This window comes from Herpailurus yagouaroundi, unplaced genomic scaffold, assembly GCF_014898765.1.
Source record: "Herpailurus yagouaroundi ecotype Mexico unplaced genomic scaffold, PumYag 67383, whole genome shotgun sequence".
Lineage (NCBI taxonomy): Eukaryota > Metazoa > Chordata > Mammalia > Carnivora > Felidae > Herpailurus > Herpailurus yagouaroundi.
In genome coordinates, this window is record NW_024420199.1 from 453100 (window position 1) to 473847 (window position 20748).

Below are 20748 nucleotides of genomic sequence, written 5' to 3' on the forward strand. Positions count from 1 at the left end.
AAAAACCAACCCTGATTTTTAAAAAAGGGCAAAGAAACTGAATTGACATTTCTTTGAAGACACAGAAATGGCCAAAAGGCATATGAAAAGGTGCTCAAATCACTAATCATTAGGGAAATGCAAATCAAAATCATAATGAGATATCACCTCATACCTATTATGATAGCTATTATCAAAACAAGCAAACAAACAAACAAAAACCCAAAGATAACAAATGTTGTCAACACTATGGACAAAAAAGAACTCTTACAAAGTATTGGTGAGAATGTAAATTGTGTACTACTATAAATAACAGTATGGTGGTTCTTCAAAAACTTAAAAATACAATTACTATGTGATCCAGCAATCCCACTTCTGGGTATATATCCAAAGGAATTGAAATCGAGTTCTTGAAGACATACCTGCACTTCCATGTTCACCGCAGCATTATGCACTATAGCCAAGACATGGAAACAACCTAAATATCTATTGATGGATGAATTGATAAAGAAGATATGTTATATACATACAATGGAACATTATTCAGCCTAAAAAAAAAAAACAAGAAAATTCTACCATTTGTGACAACATAGGTGAATATAGAGGACATTATTCTAAATGAAATAAGCCAGCCATGGGACAAACACTACGATACCATGTATATGAAGAATCCAAAACAGTCAAATTCATAGAAACAGAGAGTAGGATGGTATTGCCATAGGCTGGAGGGAGGGGGAATGGGAAGGTAATATTCAAAATGTACAAAGTTTCAGTAAAAAAATAAAATACAGATAAAATCAGTTGTATTTTTATATACTGATAATGAACAATAAAAACTGAAATTAAGAAAACAATTCCATTTACAATATCACCAAAAAGAATAAAATACTTAAGAATAAATTGAACAAAGAAGCATAAGACTTGTACACTAAAAACTAAGTGTTTGAAATTAAGTAAAGCAGACTTCAATATATGGAAAGATATTTGGTGTTTATGAACTGAAAGATTTAAAATTGTTAAGAGGACACTACTCCCCAAACTAATCCACAGTTTCAATGTATTATCACAATTCCAATTGTATTTCTTTGCAGACATTAACTAGTTAATCCAAACTTCATATGGAAATGCAAGGGACCCAGAATAGCCAAAACAACACTGAAAAAAGAGAACAAAGGGGATTATCCATACCTCTCAATTTGAAAGCTTACCACAAAACTACACTAATCAAGACAGTGTGGTACTGACATAAGAACAGACATATAGATCGTTGGAACAAAATTGAAAGTATAAACCCATACTTCTATAGCCAATTCATATTTGACAAGGATGCGAAGACAATTGAATGGGGGAAATAATAGCCTTTTTACTAAATGCTATTGGGATAAATGTGTATCTTCATGCAAAATAATGAATTTGAACCTCTAACTCACCCCATATAAAATAACTCAAAATTGATGAAAGGTCTAAGACTGTAAAACTCTTATAGAAAAAAATATTGATGTAAGGGTAGATGGGGAGGTGGGGGAGTGTGGAAAGCAGGTGGATGGGCAGGGAGGAGGGCACTTGTTGGAATGAGCACTGGGTGTTGTATGGAAACCAATTTGACAATAAATTATATTTAAAAAAATATTGATGTAAATCTTCATGACCTTGGTTTGGGCAACAATTTCTTAGACATGACATCAAAAGACAAGTAATCATGGGCGTGTGGGTAGCTCAGTCAGTTAAGTGTCCATCTCTTGATTTCGGCTCAGGTCATGATCTCGTAGTCATGAGATCAAGCCCCGCATTGGGCTTGGTGCTGGGCATGAAGCCTACTTAAATTTCTCTCTCCCTCTCCCTCTCCCCCTGCCCCTCCCCCATTTCTCTCCCTCAAAAAAAAAAAAAATACAAGTAACCAATGAAAAAAATAGATTGGACTTCATCAAAGTTGAAAAATTGTGTGTACCAAGGGCACTATCAAGAAAATGTAAAGGCAACGAAACATTTGCAAATCATATATTTGATAAGCATCTTGTATTCAGAATATATAAAGAAGTCTTCCAACTCTACAACAAAAAAGACCAACAACCCAATTTTTAAACATGGGCAAAGGACTCAAATAGGCATTTCTCCAAAAGATACAAAATGGCCAACAAGACACAAAAAGAAGCTCAACATCATTAGTCATTAGGTGAATGAATATCAAAAGCCACAATGAGATACCACTTCACACCCACTAGCATGGATGTAATTTTTTAACACTGAAAAATAATAGGGATACCTGGGTGGCTCTAGTCAGTTAAGTGTCTGACTCTTGGTTTTGGCTCAGGTCATGATCTTGTGGTTCATGGGTTCGAGCCCTGTGTCAGGCTCTGCACTGGCAGCATGGAGCCTGCTTGGGATTCTCTCTCTCTCTCTCTCTCTCTCTCTCTCTCTCTCTCTATTCTCTCTCAAAATAAATAAATAAATAAAACTAAACAAAAATGAAAAGCATTAGTGATTATGTGGAAAAAATGAAACCCTCATACATTACTGGTGGGAATGTAAAATGGTGAAGACTCTTTGGGAAACAGTTTTGCAGTTCTTCAATAAGTTAAATGTAGAATTACCATATGACTCTGTAATTCTATTCCTAGTTATATACCCCAAAGAACTGAAACACAGGTGTTCAAATAAAAATTTGAATGTTCATAGCAGCACTATTCACAACAGCCAAAGGTGAAAACAACCTAAATGTCCATCAACTCATAAATGAATAACAAAAGATGGTATATCCATACAATAGAATATTATTCAGCCATAAAAAGTAATGAAGTACTGATACATATTGCATAATGTTGAAACCATTAAGCTAAGTGAAAGAAACCAGACCCAAAAGGCCATGTATTGTATGATTACATGAAATATCCAGCATATGAAAATCCATAGAAAGAGACACAGATTGGTGATTGCCTGGGGCTGGGAGAAGAGGGGAAAATGAGGAGCAACTGCTTAACAAGTACATTTGGAAAGGGTGATGAAAAAGTTCAGGAACTAGATATTGGTGATGGTTGTATAACATTGCAAATGTATTTGTTGCCACTGAATTGTACACTTCAAAATGGATAATCCTAGATTTTGTAGTAATAACATGGAATTCTAAACATGATTAAGATTTTTTATACAGAGTATATTAGAAACTGGGTTAACTTTTTGAAATAAGCCTAATTTTTACAAAAAGATGCTCAACATCACTCGTCATAAGGGAAATACAAATCAAAACCATGATAAGATACCACCTCACACCTGTCAGAATGGCTAAAATTAACAACACAAGAAAAAACAGATGTTGGTGAATATGTGGAAAAACAGGAAACCCTCTTACACTGTTGGTGGGAATGCACACTGGTGCAGCCACTCTGGAAAAAATTAAAAATAGAACTACCCTACAACCCAGCAATTGCACTACTAGGTATTTGTCCAAAGGATACAAAAATACAGATTCAAAGGGGTACATGCACCGTGATGTTTACAGCAGCACTATCAACAATAGCCAAACTATGGAGAGAACCCAAATGTCTACCAACTGATGAATGGATAAAGAAGTGGTATATATATAGATATCTATCTATCTATATATATATAGATATATATACACATACACACACACACACATATACACAAAGGAATATTACTCAGCCATAAAGAAGAATGAAATCTTGCCATTTGCAACAATATGGATGGAACTAGAGTGTATTCTGCTAAGCAAAATAAGTCAGAGAAAGACAAATACCATATTATTTCACTCATATGTGAAATTTAAGAATCACCTGAAATCAAATATATACAATTATCCACCTAAAAACGTGAGATAGCTCCCCAATTTTATATAAAATACCATTCACTGGGACACCTGGGACTTCCTGGTTCATAGACAGTCATCTTATAACTTTACTTGATGAAAGAGGCAAGGGAGTCCTCCAGGGCTTCTTTTTACAAGGGCACTTAACTCATTCATAATGGTTCTACCCTCATGACCTAATCACCTCCTAAAATTCCCACCTCCAAATATCACATTAGGTTTCAACAATATGAATTTGAAAGAGGGGGGCACAAACTTTCAGTGTATATACACCCCATTATCTGCCTCCCTTTCCCCATCAGCCCTATAGTCAACCACATTATTTTCTGTCTTTATAAACATTTGCCTATTTTGGACATTTTCATGTAAACAGAACCATACAATATGTGCTCTTTTGTGAGTGTCATGTTTCACTTCACATAAGTTTTTGAGTTTTTTTCCATAGTATAATATATATCACTTCTTCGATCCTTTTTTTGTTTTGTTTTGTTTTGCTTTGTTTTTGGCCAAACACTATTCCATTATATGGAGATAGTGGGTTTTATTTACTCACTCATCAGCTGGACATTTGGGTTGATTCTTTTGGCTATTATAAATAATGCTGTTATGAACATTTGTGCACAAATTTTTATGGGGACATGTTTTCATTTCTTTTGGGTTATATACTCAGGAGTGGAATTACTCATACAGTATCTCTGTTAAAAATTTTGAGGAACTGCCAAATTGTATTTCAGAGTGGCTATACTATTTATAGTTTAGTCAGCAATGTATGAGTCTTTTAATTTTTCCACATACTCACTTGTTCTTTTATTATAGCCATCCTAATGGTTATAAAGTGGTACCTCATTGTGGTTTTGATTGAATTTACCTAATGACTTTTAATGTTCTTATTATCCATTCACAGACTTTTCTGGGGAGAAATATCTATCTGGATCTCTTGCCCATTTTTTAATTGAGTTGTCTTTTTACTATTGACTTACAAGAGTATACTCTAGATACAAGACACTTCTCAGATACATGATTTGCAAATTTTTTCTTCCATTCTGTGCATTTTCTGTTCACTTTCTTGGTGGTCTCATTTGAAGCACAAAGTTTCTAATTTTGATGAAGTTCATGATTTTTTTCTTTTACTGTTTGTGCTTTTGTTATCTCAAGGTCATTAAGATTTACAGTTTTTATCTAGTTTTACAGTTTTAGATGTTACATTTAGGTTTTTGATCCATTTAATTTTTGTATATGATGTGATATAGGGGTCCAACCAGATGGTTTTGCATGGGGATATCCAATTGTCCCAGCACCACTTTCTGAAAAGACTATTCTTTCCCCATTGACTGTCTTGTCATACTTGTTGGAAATCAAACTGACCTTACTTGAATGAGTTTATTTCTGGACTCTCAATTCTATCCCATTCTTCTATGTGTATCCTTATGCTAGTATAATACTGTCTTGATTAGTGTAGCCTTGTAGCAAACTCTGAAATAGAGAAGTGTGAGGACTCCAACTTTGCTCTTTTTCAGGGTTATTTTGGTCATTCGTGGCCTATTTCCATTTGAATTTTAGAATCACCTTGTCCGTTTCTGCAAAAATGCCAGCCAGGGTTTTAATCGGGCTTGCATTGAAACTAGATCAGTTTGGGGAGTATTGCCATCTTAACAATATTCAGTCTTCTGATCTATAAACATGGAATATCTTTGCATTTATTAGATGTATTCTTACTTTAAACCGTTTTGATAAGGTGTATAGCACTGATGTTAAACCAATCTTACATGACTGGCATATATCCCAGTTGGGGAGTATAATCCCTTGTATATTGCTGGACTTGATTTGCTAATATTTCCCTGAGCTTGAATGTATAGACTGTTTTCATCAAATTTGGTATATTATCAGCCATTATTTATTAAAATATTTTTCTATCCCTTTGTCTCCTCCTCTGCTATACCCATTATGAGTGTGTTTGTGTGCTTAATGATGTACCACATTTCTCTAAGTTTCTGTTCATTTTTCTTCATTCAAGTCCATGATTTCCATTTGGAGTGCGTGTGTATGCATTCTGTCCCTTACAGATATTTTCCTTTGGATGTCATTATCATCATATATTCCTTTTAATTATTTTAAACATGGTTGAAGTTCCTTTTTTTTAAGTAGGCTCTATGCCCAATGTGGGGCTTGAACTCATGACCCTTAGATCGAGTCGCACTTTCTACTGGGCCAGCCAGGCGTCTCAAACATGGTTGAAGTTTTTTAGACATATTTATAATAGCTGCTTTAAAGTCCTTGTCCACCAAGCCCAGATCTGATGCTTTCAAAGGAAATTTCTATTTTTCCTGTGGATGGGTCACATGTTCCTATCTCTTTGCCCCTTATAACAGTTTAGATAATATATTGTAGCAGCTCTGGATACTGATTGTCCTTGTTCTGGGGCTTATTGCTGCTGTTTAGTAACTTGGCTAGACTAATTCTGTGAAGTCTGTTTCTCCACAGTATGCAGCCTTTACTTTTCCTGTTTGGATTTTTTCTTGCCTTTATCTCTAAACCTGGCATCCTAAGGGTCATCCCTGGGTCATTACAGTTTAGCAGTCAGTTACTGATTGACCAGAATTGTGTTTAAGTTCCTGAGCCAGTAAGGTTTTCATTTTTTGCTGTGTGATCTGTGTGGCTTGGAGACTGCTTTCACATTACAGGAAGTTTACAAGTTTGTTCCACTGAGGACTAATAGCAAAGCAGTTTCCTCTCCAGTTGCTGCTGAGAGAGTGTGGCCTTAGGTATCAGCACATTATTCTATATCAGGCCTCCTTTGCTGTCTCTTTCTGATCTCCCTGTTAAACTTCAGATCTGCTTCCACTGGTATTACACCATGCTTTTGCTCTCTGGTAACTGTTACCTGATTTTTATTTTGAACAATTCCTTGGAGGCATATATTGCTCCACTATCCAAATAAAGTCAGACCCCTCAGACAGGGCCAGGATGTTGCCAATCTTTGAGGTTTTCTCTTACCTCTTCATGGCAGAACCTCTGTATTATAGACCAGTATCTGGGACTGATGGGAGTTGCCATTTGGTTTCTAAGTGCTAGAACACCTCTTCTGAAACAAATTTGGGAGAGGGAATGGGTGTAGCCTTTACCACAAATGTTATAGCCTCCCTACTACTATTACTGAATCCTATATGTTTTGAATAAATTGTTCTCAATTTGTTGTAAATCCTTTTATTATTCTCCAGAGACTTTGAATGATTGTCTTTGCTAATTGTGACCAATTAGACAGATACTCCTTTGGGAAGATATCACAGTTCGTGGGTTTGGGCCCTGCATCGGGCTCTGCTGACAGCTCAGAGCATGGAACCTGCTTTGGATTCTGTGTCTCCCTCTCTCTCTGCCCCTCCCGTGTTCATGTTCTGTCTCTCTCTCAGAAATAAATAAACATTAAAAAAAATTTTAAATGTAGTCTTGTTCAATATCATGTGATATTAACTGTGTTATTGTATCCAGGGCTGGAATACTCACAAATGACCAGGATATTAAACTCTTGAATAAATGCTTATTCATAGTTTCAGCACTTTTTCCAGAAAGGGTCAGGCAACCTGTGTTCACCCAGAATGTAGAGTATAACAAAATGCATATTAATTCAATATGCTACTACCTTCTGTGACAGTCTTCAATTGCATTCTGTAAGTTATACTTTGATTACATACACTTCAAAGGTAAGAAAAACTTTGTATCTTTTTTCCCCCTTTATGGCTTTCAATGAAATTTCACAGGTTTTCTATCATTTTATATGCCAAATCTTTGAAAGACATACATTAGAGTCTAAATTTTGCCAAAGAGGGAATCAAGATGCAAAGTACTTAAGTGACTTCCAAGGTCATACAATTCATTAATGATAAATGTAAAACTAGAAGCAATGAAAGGATTCCTCAATATCCAGCCTTCACCTCTGTGCACCAAATCTAGTTAGATAAGCTAAGATTCCTCCTAGAAAGATAAAAAAAAAATTGCTCTTCTGTTACATAACTAAAAGTAGACTTTAGGGCACCTGGGTGGCTTAGTTAAGCATCCAACTTCGGCTCAGGTCAGGATCTCACAGTTCCTGGGTTCGAGCCCCACATCAGGCTCTGGGCTTACAGCTCAGAGCCTGGAGCCTGTTCAGATTCTGTGTCTCCCTCTCTCTGCCCCTCCCCTGCTTGTGCTCTCTCTCTCTCAAAAATAAATAAATAAACATTAAAATAAATAAATAAATAAATAAATGTTAACTTTAATTCACATGTACTTATTATGCTTCTGGGGAAGACATCCTTTTCTGGTATTATAAATATAAAGCATTGATGATTCAGATCAAAAATATATTCTGTTAAACATTGTTGGCCATTGTTGCTATAACATTATTTCTCACAATTCTGGAGGCTGAAAGTCCAAGATCAGGGTGCTATAACATGGACAGGTCTGGTCCTCTTTCTAGCTTGTACATGGCTACCTTCTTGCTGTATCTTCACAAGGGGGAGAGAAAAATCGGTATCTCCCTTGTTTCTTTTTTTTTGAGAGAGAGAAAGCACGCGAGTCAGGGAGAGAGGGAGAGAGAGAGAGAGAGAGAGAGAGAGAGAGAGAGAGAGAGAGAGAATATCTTAAGCAGGTTCCACACTTACTGCAGAGCCTGACGTAGGGCTTGATTCCCATGGCTGTAGGAACATTACCTGAGCCCAAATGGAGAGTCAGACGCTCAACCAACAGAGCCACCCAGGTCCCCTTCTTGTCTCTTCTTATAAAAGTACTAATCTCATTGATGAGGACTCCACTCTCATGACCTAATTACCTCCCAAAGGGTCCACCTCCAAATACAATCATGCTAGAGGTAAGGGCTTCAATGTCTGAATTTGGGGGAAAAAACATTCAGTCCATAGCATCCATCTTTATCAAAAATAGAATTCTTATGTGACAAAAATATAGGCTTTCTATAATAAAAAAAATAAGTAAAAAGTTACATCAATTGAAAAGAGATGGTAAAAGTATAATATCAATTTTAGAGAATATTTTTCTTATTTCTAGTAAACCATTGTGTGACATAAAATGTATCTGATTTAGAGAGAATGTCTGCTATGTTAACAGAAATTATGTGAGATACCATAGACTTATCTAAACTTTTCTTTCCAGGTCATCCTCAAGACCAAGAGGAAGAAGTTATGATAAAAAGAAAAATAGGGGCGCCTGGGTGGCGCAGTCGGTTAAGCGTCCGACTTCAGCCAGGTCATGATCTCGCGGTCCGTGAGTTCGAGCCCCGCGTCAGGCTCTGGGCTGATGGCTCAGAGCCTGGAGCCTGTTTCAGATTCTGAGTCTCCCTCTCTCTCTGCCCCTCTCCCGTTCATGCTCTGTCTCTCTCTGTCCCAAAAATAAATAAACGTTGAAAAAAAAAACTTTAAAAAAGAAAAATAAAATGTTAGAAATCTAACAGAAATTTAGTATTGAACATTATTAAGTCAATATTTATAACATCAACAATGTTACATAAATACTAGGTAAAGAAAATTATTGTTATTTTTGTACAATTGGGATAATAAACCAAATTTTCTATTTTTCTCTTCTAGACAACTTTTGCACTAAAGCAAAATATTCTTATTTAAATCTTATTTTTGTCATGAACATTCTTCAAAAAAGAGTTTTTAAATAACTAGATTTGGCTTATTTGCACATCCATTTATATAATCTTAAGTGGGTTAAAAAAATTGATCAAGAGAATAATATGGACTAAAAAGATCCCCAGGGAATCCTTACTGAACAAAAAGACAAACATAAAGGAAAATAGTTTTTTTCCTGGGTCAAAAACTTAGGTTTAGAAATTTCTTCCATGACTGGAAGACTGTTAGGGGTTAAATTTTAGGAAAAATAATCAAATCCCTTTTCACAATTGAAAGTTCCACACGACCTTAAAGACAAAAATATCATGTCCTGAGTAACAATATGGAAAGTTATTTAGAACACAAACTTAAAAACAAAGAGAACTCTCTAAATGAGAAAGGGTATCTATTGGGGATGCTATCACATTTACTTCAAAGTGGCTAAAACTTTTTTACCTGGTTATATATAGGCAATATTCCACACCAATAAATACTCCTTCTTGTTTGACACACTTTTTTCACTTGGCTTCCAGTCTCATGACTTTTCTTTAGCCACCAGTGGGTCTTTCTGTCATTTGCTGGTTCCTCCTTTTCTCTTCTACTTTTTAATGTTGGCATATACCATAGGGCTCAGTCCTATGCTGTCTTTATCTGCTCTTTTCTAGCTGCACTAAATGATCTTATATGATGTCATGTCTATTCACTAATGACACCAAAATTAAGTCTGCCAGTCCCAACTTGTGCCCTGAATTCTAGACTTGGGATATCCAACTGCCTACTCCATCTTCAACCTAACATGGCCAAAACAGAATTTCTGATTGAACACTCCTCCAAATCTGTTCCTCCTCCAGTATGCCACATCTCTGCAACCCAGAATTCACCCAGTTGCTCAGTCAAAAACCTAAGAGTCACCCTTTTCTTCTCTCTTTCCCTCTCATATCCAAGCTAACAGCAGATCCTATCTTCTCTACCTTTAAAGTAGAGCCTAAATCCAATACCTAACCATCTCCCCATCATCTACCATACTAGTCTAAGACTCTTTCCTGGAACTCTAATAACTTAACCGGTCTCTCTGCTTTAACCCTTAATTCTCTTCAGTCTAACTAACCTTCAAACAACAGCTCCCATACAGGTAAGCCAAAGTATATCACTCTGCTCTCAATCCTTCTAATGACTTCTTATTGTATACCACATTATTAGGGCCTTTATGAACTACTCGATGGTTTCTTTCCTATGTCATTCCTTACTATTCTTCTTTAATTACTATGTTGTAACCTGACTGGTCTCTCTGCTAGCTCTCAAAAGTATGCCAACTAAGTTAACATTTTTTAAGCCCTTCACAAATTGCCTTTGACTCTGCCCAGAATGCTCTTCCCCCAAATATTCACATGGCCCATATACTTATTTCATTAGGGCTTCTGCATAAGTCACCTCCTCCAATAGGCCTTAGTCCCTAACCACCTTATCTAAAGTAGCAACCCTCTAAATATTCTCTCCCTATTCCTTGTTTCTTCTTTATAGCACCTCATGTTATATTTCTGCTTACATTTTTATTGTCTGCCTTCTCCAAAAGGACGTAGTAAATTTCACAAAAGCAGTACTTTGTATTGGTCACAGCTATACAACCAGCACACAAAAGAATATCTGCCACATAGTAAACTAGATAAATATGTACTGAACCCCAAAAATGAATGAATGGGATTTGAGTCTGAGCACTACCCAATAATATAGTTTTATTTTGCTTTAGAGGAAAAACAAAAGCCACAAGAATGTGCCCTTAAAACCAAAAGTAAACTCAGCTTAATTTCTCTCAAATGACATGAATTTTATTAAAAGGAGAAGAGTTACTCAGTAGCAGTGAATTTTAATTTTCAGCAAAATATTCTAGCTATGATAAAATTTTTTAAAAGCTTCAGAATGATCCCCCAAAATAAAGTCTCGGTTTATTTAAATGAGCCTGAACATGTAAAAATGGGACATGTAACATATACATATATACACATACACAAAATAGTACAGTTTTATGAAATCAAAGTGGAATAAATGGGAACATTTTAGATTATCCCACAATCCTCTCCCCTTCCTTCTCTCATCAAATTGCTACCAGTGAAGGCCCAGGAAGCTACCAATTAGCTAGAGCTGGCTTTAAGCATTAGAAATGTATCCTGTTAACTTGATGCTGACATTGTTGTTCACAATAAGGAAAATGGCAATATCCCCAGAGGTTTCAGAAGCGGCAGGGCTTTTTGCACGAGTATGTCTGTGGCTTAACTGCCATTATGTTATCTGCTCTCTTCCACTGATGCAACTTAGAGTCCACAAGAATGTGAAAAATTCCACCACCTAATAGATGAATCTCTTTATGTATAATCTGGTGGAAGGCTGAGCCTGATGATGAAGTCAGTTTTCACTAGTGGGCTAAAGAATCTAGATCTTGAAAAATAAATTTAGCCACACTGAGGCTCTCCTGAGCCATGCACAGAAGGCCAGTCCAAGTGCTCCGAGGATGGCAGTCTGTTGGTGAACAGATTATGGCAACTCAAGTTGAGCCACTTGGCCTCTCTAGCAACAAGGAAAAGAATTTAGTCCGGTATGGTCAGTTTGTTTCAGTCAAAACTCATTTAATGTTGATGATGTGGTTTATGCTCTCTGGTCAGGGGGGTAGAAGAACGATGAATACTACTCCTTATGAAAAGTTTCAAGCCTTGTAACCCCTCTGAAAATAAATAGTCCAAATACCAGTTCCATTTCTTTCCCTGCAGGCACAAAAAGGGGAAAATTACTTATCAAATATTTACTAGGCTTATTCTCTACCTCCTGATCTTTGCCTAGGAAAAGTTCCCAATGTCCTGAATGCACATACCAAGAGTTAGCTCAGAGGAGCCAGGTTTATAACTGGAACTCAGGCACTAAGTAATATTCAAACCAGAAAGTACCCATAATTTAAGGGCTAAACATTCCTTTTATTATACTGGCAAAAAAAATTTTAGCTGTTCAACTGAACAAGTACTATGAAATGGAAATGGGTCATCATTCGCACATTCTAGAAATTTAACATTTAAAATAGCTAACATGGGAGCAGACATTATGTTACTGCCTACATTAAATATGTACACAACAGAGTTTCTGTAACAATGAGACAACTATGTTAGGTTATGTTGAATCAGCCTCATTACAGTCACACTTTGAATACATGCAACTGTATTATAAAATGAGAAAATGCACAGATACAACAGCAAGAGTCAAACTATGAATAGCTGTATCTTAGAGAAGACTGTATAGGGTATGTGACAATAAATGCACATCAAAGTCACTGGAATGAATTCAGAAGGCAAACACTTCACTTTGACTTTGTGGAGGCAGCAGGATTAAGGTTGGGAGAAAAGTGAAGGTATACATTTTTTGATGAAATGAAACTGTAGTAAATCCCTGAACATGATGAATATAAATTTATTTACCCGAACAGAGCTCATGTTTACTCTCCTTTCTTCTGGCCATTCCTTAAAAAACAAAAGCAAAAAAGAAGTGGGGAGATATGAGGATGGAAATATTTGGTTAGTAAAAATTACTAGAAAAGTAAGATAGCTCTTCATTGTCTGATTCATTTGCTACATTTTATTCCTGCTATCGCTTTTGGATTCCTTTTGAATAAACACTCACAATAGCCTTCGATATTGCTCCCTAGAGCACACACAGAAGGAAAATAAGATCACAGTGAAGAAAGTATACATCATTTTGCTAATTTATGGCCTCAAATATGTACTCAGTCACTGGGGTGAAGATGAAAGATGTTAGAGAAGGCTTCTTCTGAGGTATAGGACACCCGAACAGAGTCCTGAAGGATGAGAAGGAAGTCTGGTGAGGCAGTCTCTGTACACAGTAGATTCTGTACACAGAAACTGTGATTCTTTATGAAAACTCAGATCTAGGTGATCTCATTTATTTCCTATCTTTAACTATCACCCACTATACTTCAATGAAAAGTCATTAATTCTAAAACAAACATTTTTATATATTACTAAGAAAAAACTATGCCTATTAAACTATATATAACACAACGTCTTCTAACACTTAAAATTTAAAAAAAATGTATTTTATAATGATTGAGTTTTAGATGTAGGCAGATTTTGATCATATATCCTTTTTATAAACATGAAATGATAAATATAAACAAAATTAAGTAGGAAAAGTATTCAGAGTCCTACTCTTCTGAATTACTTTTCTACTCAAGAGCTGTAGATAACTATGTTTTTTTTCCCACACAATATCATCTTCTGTGCCAGAGTGTTGGCAATGGAACATTTCTTATAAGAACTAAAAGATACTGGTACTGGGATCCCAATTACATAAACCTAACCTGCTTTTGGCACCTGCTTCTAAGAAAGTCCATAACATGTATGGTTTACTTCTTCCCTCCCCTCTTCCTCCAGGACATTTGGTTTTTGGGGCTTAAAAGAGTGTTCCAATATTTCCTGAAAGTTTTTTCCCCAAGCTTCTGACAACCATCCCACAAGGTCTGATTTTGGCAACCCCCCGGGGCACACTCAAAAACAGCAAATGATGGGGCACCTGGGTGGCTCAGTAGGTTGAGTATCTGACTTCGGCTCAGGTCATAAACTCGCGGTTTGTGGGTTCGAGTCCCATGTCAGACTCTGTGCTGACAGCTCAGAGCCTGGAGCTTACTTCCAACTCTGTCTCCCTCTCTCTCTCTCTGCTCCTCCACCCTCGCACTGTCTCTCTCTCTCTCAAAAATAAACAAACATTTAAAAAATATAAAAAAAAAACAGCAAATGACAACTATATCTTGATTGCTGCCTGGCTGACACTGATCACAAGACTCATCCTGATCTCTAAGAAGTTCAAAAGTGAAAAAAATGTGTTTTTACCGATTAAATATACTCTAAATTCCATGCTGATGAATTCCATATTTATATCTCTAGTTCCAACTTCTCTCTTGTGCTGCAAGTCCAGCTACAAACTGCCTACTTACACTTCTCTTAGATATCTAACAGGTATCTCAAACCTAAGTAGGTCAAAACAGAACTTGAGTCTCAACTTGCCCTCCCCCAAAACCAAAATAACTTCTATTCTTTCATCAGTATTCCTGTTATTAATAAGTGGAACCAACATCAACCCAGTTGCTCAAGTAAAAAAACTCAAAAGTCCTTTTCTTTTCCTCATTCCCACTTCCAATAAAATCATCAAGTCCTGCCTGTTCTACCTCTGCAATATATCTCAAACCAGTCCACTTCTATCCATCTCCACTACCACCACATATATACAAATCTCTATTGCTATCTCCTGTATAGACTCCACCAACAGCCTCCTAATTGGTGCCCCTGCAGCCACTTGGGCCTCCTCTTATAACTCTGTCCTCCACCAAAAAGCCAAAGTGATGTCTATTAAACATAAACTCAGACCATACTACAACCCTGCTTTAAAATTTTTTAATTGTTTCCCATGACACTCCTAACAGACTCATAAGAGAGATAGCCCCTGAATCTCTGCCACCTTATTTCATCCCATTTTCCCTCTTTTCCTTAAGCTCTAAGCCAAACTGGCCTTCCTTTTTCCCTTGAACCTCTTGAGCCATTGTGCCATTCCCACTGCCTAGAATGCTCTTCTTCCAGCTATTCTTAGGCTGGCTTATTCTCATCTTTTAGAAGAAATCTCAGACCAAATACCACCTTCTCAAAAAGCCTTCCTTAAACACCCATTCCTCACAACTCCCCAGTCACTTTCTCTCACCCCACCCTGTTTATGTTCTTCATAGCATTTCTCAAAATTTATAATTATCATGTTTATTTACTCATTACTTGTTTATTGTTTGTTCTCATTAGAATATAAACTCCATGGGGCGCCTGGGTGGCGCAGTCGGTTAAGCGTCCGACTTCAGCCAGGTCACGATCTCGCGGTCCCTGAGTTCGAGCCCCGCGTCAGGCTCTGGGCCGATGGCTCGGAGCCTGGAGCCTGTTTCCGATTCTGTGTCTCCCTCTCTCTCTCTGCCCCTCCCCCGTTCATGCTCTGTCTCTCTCTGTTCCAAAAATAAATAAACGTTGAAAAAAAAAAATTTAAAAATAGAATATAAACTCCATTTGGGCAGAGATATTGGTATTTGTCTCCATAGGCACTATACTCCCAGTGTGAGAAGCACAGTAAACACAAAATAAATATTTGTTGAATGAATAAAGAAACAATGATTGATTCAAAGGTAATTATGATAATAAAATGTAGAGCCTCAGAACTGCCTGAAATGAAGGCTCTACAAATGTTGAAAATATTTTGACTCATTAAGTGAACAGAACTCTTTCACACTGAGAACTGATTGGTCAAATTATATTTACTAAATTATCTCTAAAAAGCTGACTAATTTGAAACATTAACAATGTTAAAATTCAGTAAAATCAAAATGTCAGAATCAAATCATACTACCATGGTATCAGAGGTTATTTTTACCATCTCAAAGGTAAGATACTTAGATAATGAACAGTTAGTTGGTGACAAGGGCTCAAAAAGGCGCTCTTTTTAAAACAAAAATTGACATTAAAGCCTAGTACTTTCAGAACCATATAGAAACATCATCAGTTTAAAAACTGGCAGTTTCAGGGGCGCCTGGGTGGCTCAGTCGGTTGAGCGTCCGACTTCACCTCAGGTCATGATCTCGCAGTCTGTGAGTTCCAGCCCCGCGTCAGGCTCTGTGCTGACAGCTCAGAGCCTGGAGCCTGCTTCAGTTTCTGTGTCTCCCTCTCTCTCTGCCCCTCCCCCACTCATGCTCTGTCTCTCTTTGTCTCAGAAATAAATAAACATTAAAAATTTTTTTTTTAAAAACTGGCAGTTTCACATTTTGCCAAATGTGCTGTATGCCACTAGAATTTAAATCTTCTAGTCAGAACCAACCTTCCTTAATAAACATTTTAAAAACTGTTTTCTGCTTTAAAAGAATGTATCAATTCCTGATCTTTCAAAATGAGTTTGCTCACCTATGTTCTAGTTGATAATATTTACTACTTTAGAGACTGAATTTTATAACACACACGGTCTAGAAGAAAAAATTATTTGACTTATGAAAATCATTTCTACTTTATCTATGGTTTATTACATGCTTTGCCAAATAAGAACTGGGTACAACATTATTGACTGGGTATGGAGAAACCAACAACCATTCATGGTTAGCAGTAATGTAAATCTGTATGAATTCTACTGAAAGGAATTTAACAACACCCAACAAAATTAAAAAGACATAACCTTTGAGAACAATTCCACTTGAGAGCAATTTTATCCAGACACACTTGTATATGTATGAAATGATGTATATGGTTTAAGAATATTCATTAGAGGGACACCTGGGTGGCTTAGTCAGTTAAGCATCTGACTCTTGGTTTCAGCTCAGGTCATGATCTCACAGTTCGTGGGTTCAAGCCCTGCATCAGGCCCTGTGCTGACAGTGTGGAGCCTGCTTGGGATTCTCTCTCTCTCCCTCTCTCTCTGCCCCTCCCACAGTCAATCTCTCTCTCTCTCAAAAATAAATTTTAAAAATTAAAAAAAGAATATTCATTAGAGTATAATTTCAAAACAGAACTAGAAACAACTTAAATGCTCAACTTACAACTTACATGCTTAACTTTAATATAGATTCATATGATGGAATACTATGGAGACAACAAAAAGAATGAGGCAGCCCTTTGCATACAAAATGAAACAAAGCCAAGATATTGAGTCAAAAATTCAAGAGGCAGTAGATATCATATATAATGTTGTAAAAAGATCATTTACACAGAAATATACAATATATCTCTAGAAGGATATTCAAGAAATTGAATGTGGGTGCTTTACGATAAAAAGTGTCCATATGGAGTTTCACTCCCAGGAGAAGATCATGAGTTCTATGGACACACTCCCCAGAAAATGAGAAAATTTGGCAAAGACCATTTTTAAATACCCAGCACTTACAGTATCTGGAAATTGTCCTAAGGGTATATTAATGTACAAATATAACAATATTTATTCAAGAAAATCTACTAAAATTCTGTAAGAACAGCAAGTGTCTGGGGCATGTGACCTGATCTTTCCTATGTGAGTGTGGCTAAAAGGTCAGGGCTGTAAATACCTATATTAAGAATGAAGGAGGGGCACCTGGGTGGCTCAGTCAATTAAGTGTCTGACTTCAGCTTAGGCCATGATCTCTCGCAGTTTGTGGGATCCAGCCCCACACGGGGCTCTGCACTGGCTGTGTGGAACCTGCTTGGGATTCTCTCCCTCTCTCTCTCTTCTCCTCCTCCACTTGCACTTTCTCTCTCTCAAAATAAATAAACTTAAAAAAAAGAATGAAGGAAGATTTCAATTCAATAATCTAAACTACTGCCTTAAAAAACTAGAAACAGGAAGGCAAACTAAACTCAAAGCAAAAAGAAATTACAGGTGACCCTTGAATAGAGGGGGTTAGGAGTGCCAACCCTGGCACAGTCAAAAACTCTGTGTATAACTTTGACTCCCCAAAAACTTAACTACTAATAGTATACTGTTGACCTGAAGTCTTACCAATAACATGTCAATTAACACATATTTTATACACATTATATATTGTATTCTTACAATAGAGTAAGCTAGAGAAAAAATGTTATTAAGAAAACCATCAGGAAAATACATTTACAGTACTGTACTGTTATTGAAAAAAAAGGGGGTGCCTGGGTGGCTCAGCTGAACCAAACTCTTGGTTTCAGCTCAGGTCATGATCTCACGATCGTGGGTTGGAGTGGGCTCTGTGTTCACAGAGCAGAACCTGCTTTGGATCTTCTGTCTCCCTCTCTCTGCCTCTCCCCCACTCAGGTTCTCTCTCTCTCAAGAATAAATAAATGTTAAATTTTTTTAATTAAAAAAAGAAAAAAAGAGAAAGAAAAAAATTCTGCATTTAAGTGGACCCATAGGAGTCTCAGACTTCCTAATTCCAAAACTTACTCCAAAGTTACAGTAATTAAAACAGTATGGTACTGGCATGAAGACAGACCTATATACCAGTGGAACAGAACAGAGAGCTGAGAAATAAACCCTCATGTAGAATATGGTCAAATTATCTTTGAAAAAGGTTTCAAAATCATTTAAAGGGGAAAGAACAGTCTCTCCAACAAATAGTGCTGGGAAAACCAGATATACACAAGCAGAAGAATAGAGGTGACCACTTACTTTATACCATATACAATAATTAATTCAAAATGAATTATAAACCTACACATAAGACTTAAAACTATAAAATCCCTAGAAGAAGACATAGGAGGAAAGCTTGATGACAATGGATTATGCAATGATGTCTTGGATATGACACTGAAAGTACAGGCAACAAAAGCAAAAACAGAAAAAAAGGCAAATGGGGCTACCTTAAACTTGAAAACTTCTATATATTAACAGGCACAATTAAAAGAATGAAAAGGCAACCTATAGAATGGGGAGATATTTTGTAAATCATTTATCTGATAAGGGGTAAATATCCAGATTTTTAATTTTTATTACCTTTTTTAAAAGTTTATTTATTTTGAGAAAGACAGCATGTGATATGAGTGGGGGCAGGGGCAGAGAGAGAGAGTGAGAATCCCAAGCAAGCTCCATGCTGTCAGTGCAGAGCCTGACACAGAGCTCAATATCACAGGCCATGAGATCATGACCTGAGCTGAGATCAAGAGCCAGATGTTTAACCAACTGAGCCACTCAGGCACCCCCAGACTTTTTATATAAAGAACTCATACAACTCAACAACAAAAAAATAAATAACTTGATTTGAAAAAATGGGCAAGGGACTTGAATAGACATTCCTCCAAAGAAGATATACAGATGACCAATGAACACAGGAAAAGATGCTCTACATACTAATCATTAGGGAAATGAGAATCAAAACCACAGTGAGGTACCACTTCACATTCATAGGATGGCTATTAAAGAAAAAAGGGAAAATAAGAAGTGTTGGTGAGGACATGGAGAAATTGGAACCCATGTGCCCTGCTGGTATGAATATAAAATTAATATGGAAACACCTATGGAAAACACAGTGTTTCTTCAAAAAAATATAAATAGAATTACCATATGATCCAGCAATTCCACTTCTGGCTATATACCCAAAAGAACTGAAAGCAAGGACTTGAACATACAATTTTATAGCCATGTTCATAGCAGCATTATTTTCAAGAGCCAAAAGTGGAAAGTAATCCAAATATCCATCAAAGAGCAAACAGACATGGGTGGATCTAGAGCGTATTATGCTAAATTAAATAAGTCAGACTGAGAAAAACAAATACCATATTTCACTCATATTGAATCTAAAAAACTAAACAAATGAACAAACAAACAAACAAAAAGCAGAATTAGACCTATAAATACAGAGAACTGATGGCTGCCAGAAGGAAGGGGGAGTATGAGGGATAAGCAAAATGAGTGGTGGGGAGTGGGATATACAGGCTTCCAGTTATCAAATGAATTAAGTCATGGAAATAAAAGGTACAGCATTATATGGTGACACATGGTAGCAACACTTGTGAGGAGCATAGCATAATGTATAGAAAGACTGAATCACTATGTTGTACAACTGAAACTAATGTAACATTTTGTAAACTGTAACCTGCTTCAGATTCTGTCTCTCTCTCTCTCTCTCTCTCTCTCTCTCTCTCTCTCTCTCTCTCTGCACCTCTCATGCTCATGCCCTGTCTCTCAATAATAAATAAATGTTAAAAAAAGTTTAAAGGAAAAGAAGTCTTTTCAACAAATGGTGTTAGGAAAACTGAAGCGCCACATGCCAAAAAATAGAGTTAGATACCTATATCACATCCTATGCAAAAATTAACACAATTTTTTAATCTAAAAAAAATCACAATCTTTAATCTAAAAAATCTAAATATAAGAGCTAAAATTATAAAACTCATACACAAAACATGGGAATAAATTCATGATCTTGGGTTAGGCAGTGATTTCTGAGCTATGACATCAAAAGCACAAACAATACACTAACAACCAATTATCCAAAAAGGAAATTAAGAAAATCCTATTTATAATAGTTTTCAAAAGAATGAAATATTTAGGAATAAACTTAACCAAAGGATATGAAAGACTTATACACTGAGAAACTATAAAACACCAATATAAGAAATGAAAATATATGTAAAAATGTTTGAAAGACATCCTGTGTTCACGGATTCTGAGAATATTAGTAAAATATACATACTAGCCAAAGTAACATACAGATTCAAAGATTCAATGCAATCCCTACCAAAATCCTAATGGCATTCTTTACAGAAAGAAAAAAAAAACTATGAAATTCATAGAGAACTATAAAAGACCCTGAATAGTCAAAAGAATTTTCAG

General features: G+C 36.4%; 1 protein-coding gene across 4 annotated transcripts in view; it reads right to left on the reverse strand.

Annotated features, from left to right (window-relative positions):
- Window positions 1-11121: 11121 nt before the first annotated feature.
- The window catches only part of CENPI (centromere protein I), an 85754-nt gene continuing 76127 nt past the window's right edge, over window positions 11122-20748 (reverse strand). For all 4 annotated transcript variants that reach the window (XM_040467219.1, XM_040467218.1, XM_040467217.1 and 1 more), the window contains 2 exons: window positions 12864-12905; window positions 11122-12161 (listed from right to left, as the gene is read on the reverse strand). In XM_040467219.1, the coding sequence (XP_040323153.1) occupies window positions 12027-12161; window positions 12864-12905 (177 nt within the window). In that variant the 3' untranslated portion in view covers window positions 11122-12026. The remainder of the gene's footprint in view (window positions 12162-12863; window positions 12906-20748) is intronic.